This window comes from Geospiza fortis, unplaced genomic scaffold, assembly GCF_000277835.1.
Source record: "Geospiza fortis unplaced genomic scaffold, GeoFor_1.0 scaffold54, whole genome shotgun sequence".
Taxonomy (NCBI): Eukaryota; Metazoa; Chordata; class Aves; order Passeriformes; family Thraupidae; genus Geospiza; species Geospiza fortis.
This window is the reverse complement of record NW_005054301.1, coordinates 16,423,186-16,425,740: the sequence shown is the minus strand read 5'-3', so window position 1 is coordinate 16,425,740 and position 2,555 is coordinate 16,423,186. Positions and strand designations below refer to the sequence as shown.

General features: G+C 45.5%; 1 protein-coding gene across 1 annotated transcript in view; it reads left to right on the top strand.

Annotated features, from left to right (window-relative positions):
- Positions 1 to 2,005, top strand: part of ZFP36L1 (ZFP36 ring finger protein like 1) — a gene marked incomplete at its 5' end in the record, with an annotated part of 2,217 nt that extends 212 nt beyond the window's left edge. The window contains 1 exon segment of the mRNA XM_031064796.1: positions 1 to 2,005. This exon segment is cut by the window's left edge and continues 62 nt beyond it. Coding sequence (XP_030920656.1) covers positions 1 to 431 — 431 coding nt within the window.
- Positions 2,006 to 2,555: the final 550 nt, after the last annotated feature.

Below are 2,555 nucleotides of genomic sequence, written 5' to 3'. Positions count from 1 at the left end.
ACAGACCCCGCCTGCAGCACAGCTTCAGCTTCCCCTGCTTCCCCAGCACTGCTGCCAGCGGGCTGCTGGACAGCCCCACTTCCATCACGCCACCGCCCATGCTGAGCGCCGACGACCTGCTGGGCTCCCCCACCTTGCCTGACTGCGCCAGCAACCCTTTCACCTTCTCCAGCCAGGAGCTGGTCAGTCTCTTTGCCCCCAGCATGGGGGTGCAGGTGCCCAGCGGGAACTCCCCCACCACCTTCTTGTTCAGGCCCATGTCCGAGTCCCCCAACATGTTTGACTCGCCACCCAGTCCTCAGGACTCCCTCTCTGACCAGGAGGGCTATCTGAGCAGCTCCAGCAGCAGCCACAGCGGCTCAGATTCCCCTATCCTGGACACCTCAAGACGTCTTCCCATCTTCAGCAGACTCTCCATCTCCGACGACTAATCTGGGGTTTACTCTTGCCCCTCCCCACCTCTATTACAATGTTAAGCTGAACTCCCCCCACCTTGTCCCCAATAGCCCAAGCTGGATGTTAACATGTCCACGTGCCTGCCTGATACCCACTGGCTTAAACCTTAAGTGCCAAAATTACGATGAGAAGCAATAACGTTTACAAAATTAGTGCCTTTTAACACTTTTCACTGTGACTGTATTACCTCTCCAGCTGCAGAGGGCACCAGCAGCTCTGTGCATTTCCAGATGTGCAGGAAGTGTCCGAATCCGGCTCCCTCCACTGGCCACGTACTGCATCGCCCTCTCCCAGTCCCTTCCCGACTGGCCAGTTTCTGCTAGGCTGCAGGCATGTGAGCAACTGTTAACATCCAGCCCTCTTTTCTCCCCTCCCCTTAAAAGACTAAATCTTGCCTGGATCCGCTCAGGTCTGCAGGAAGAAAAGCTGAGAACGGACAAAGATTGTAGCATGAGTGGGACTTCGACTGGGAGGAAGAAAACAAAAGAAAAGCAAAAAACAGATGGACTATGAGAGACTTGATTTTGGTGCTAAAAGTTCCCCATGTATACATGTGACATCTTAAAACAAATAAAGAAATGGAGGGGTGGGGCTAACAGAAGTCATTCCACACACACAAGTTTGTGTAAACAAAGTTCCAGTAGACATAGCTTTAATGGTTTTGCTCTAGAGTACTTTAGATCTATCTTAGAGCACTCACGCCAAGCTTTTTATTATTTTTTTCTGGGTTTTTAATTTTGTATAACTTTTCAGAAATTGGAGAGCAAATTTTGCTTGTCACTGCACAACAATATAAAAAGCTTATTTAACTTATCAAAACGTATTTATTGCCAAAACCTTTGCTTTTTAATTTTGTTCATATTTATCAGGATGATGAATCCATAGAATATATTCTTTTATGTTTAAATTATGATCTTCCATATTAATCTTAAGATTGTGAAGTGTCTTTTTTCCTTTTTTCCCCACAGTTTAATATATTATACTACAATGACATTTTTTGTAACTTTACACTTTTTTGGTTATTTTATTTTAAAAAATGAAAAATTAATTTAAAAAAATGCAAAAACTGTGTTTGGATTATTTATTTTAGAACTCCCTCCCCCTTTTTTTGTGTTGGACTGCAAATGGAGTTGTTGTGCATCTTTGCCTTTTCTCTTCTCCTTCTCTTCTCCTCTCCCGGGTCTTGCCTACCTGGGCTTTAGAATGTACATACCTGAGCTCTGTTGCGAGACAACGTGGAAGGAAGACCTTTTTCTTCCTCTTATTGTATAGATTCTTCAAGGAGAAAAGCCTTGGGCTCAAAGTGCCTATCTGAAGACATTCCAAATACAGTTTGTCTTTGCATTTCTGTATTCCAAGTTTGGAGTTTTCCTTGCCAAGGTGAATGGGACTGGCACAAAGAGAATAATGAATGTAATTTTTTTTTCCCCCTGTTACTGTTCGCTACACTGCTTTTTCTTCCTCTTTGTGTGAGTTTATTTAAAAGAGAATCTCTTTTGTAATGACTGTTTGCAGTTTAAATCAATAAACCCCAAGTTTTTTCAAGAAACTGACAGTGGAGCTGGTTTTACTTGGAAAAATTGAGGGGCTGGTTTTAGACAACCCCACAAATGCAGGTGCTTCCCTTCTCTTGACCCTTGAAGTGCCCGCAGTGTGCCCAGGCGTCCCTCCATCGTTCCTCGCTGATGCAGCGGGTCAGCCGTGCAAGTGCTTGGGAGCAGGTCAGTGGCAGCAAATACTGCTGTGGTAGGTGTGACCTACCCCGGTGGTCTCTAACCTTCTCTGTCTCTTATGGAGTGCTCGAGTCAGTCTATTCCTGACAAGTTCTTTCTGATGAGCATGGCTTAACATGGGATTGGCTTTTGTTGCTTGTGTGTGGCTTTTGTTGCGTGTTTTGTGTGTTCCTGCATAGCTCCTTCCTCTTCAGGGAGGGCTTATGTGCGTTTTGAGTGAGGCTGAAGTGGGATGTCAAAATGTTAGTGATACTCCAAATCTCAGTCCTGGCTTTTTGGTGGTACTGGTCTGCTTGCACAAAGGAGCTCTTTGGTGCTTTGTGGGGGAGAGGAACATGAACCCCCAGTGAAGGCTCAGGTGTATGC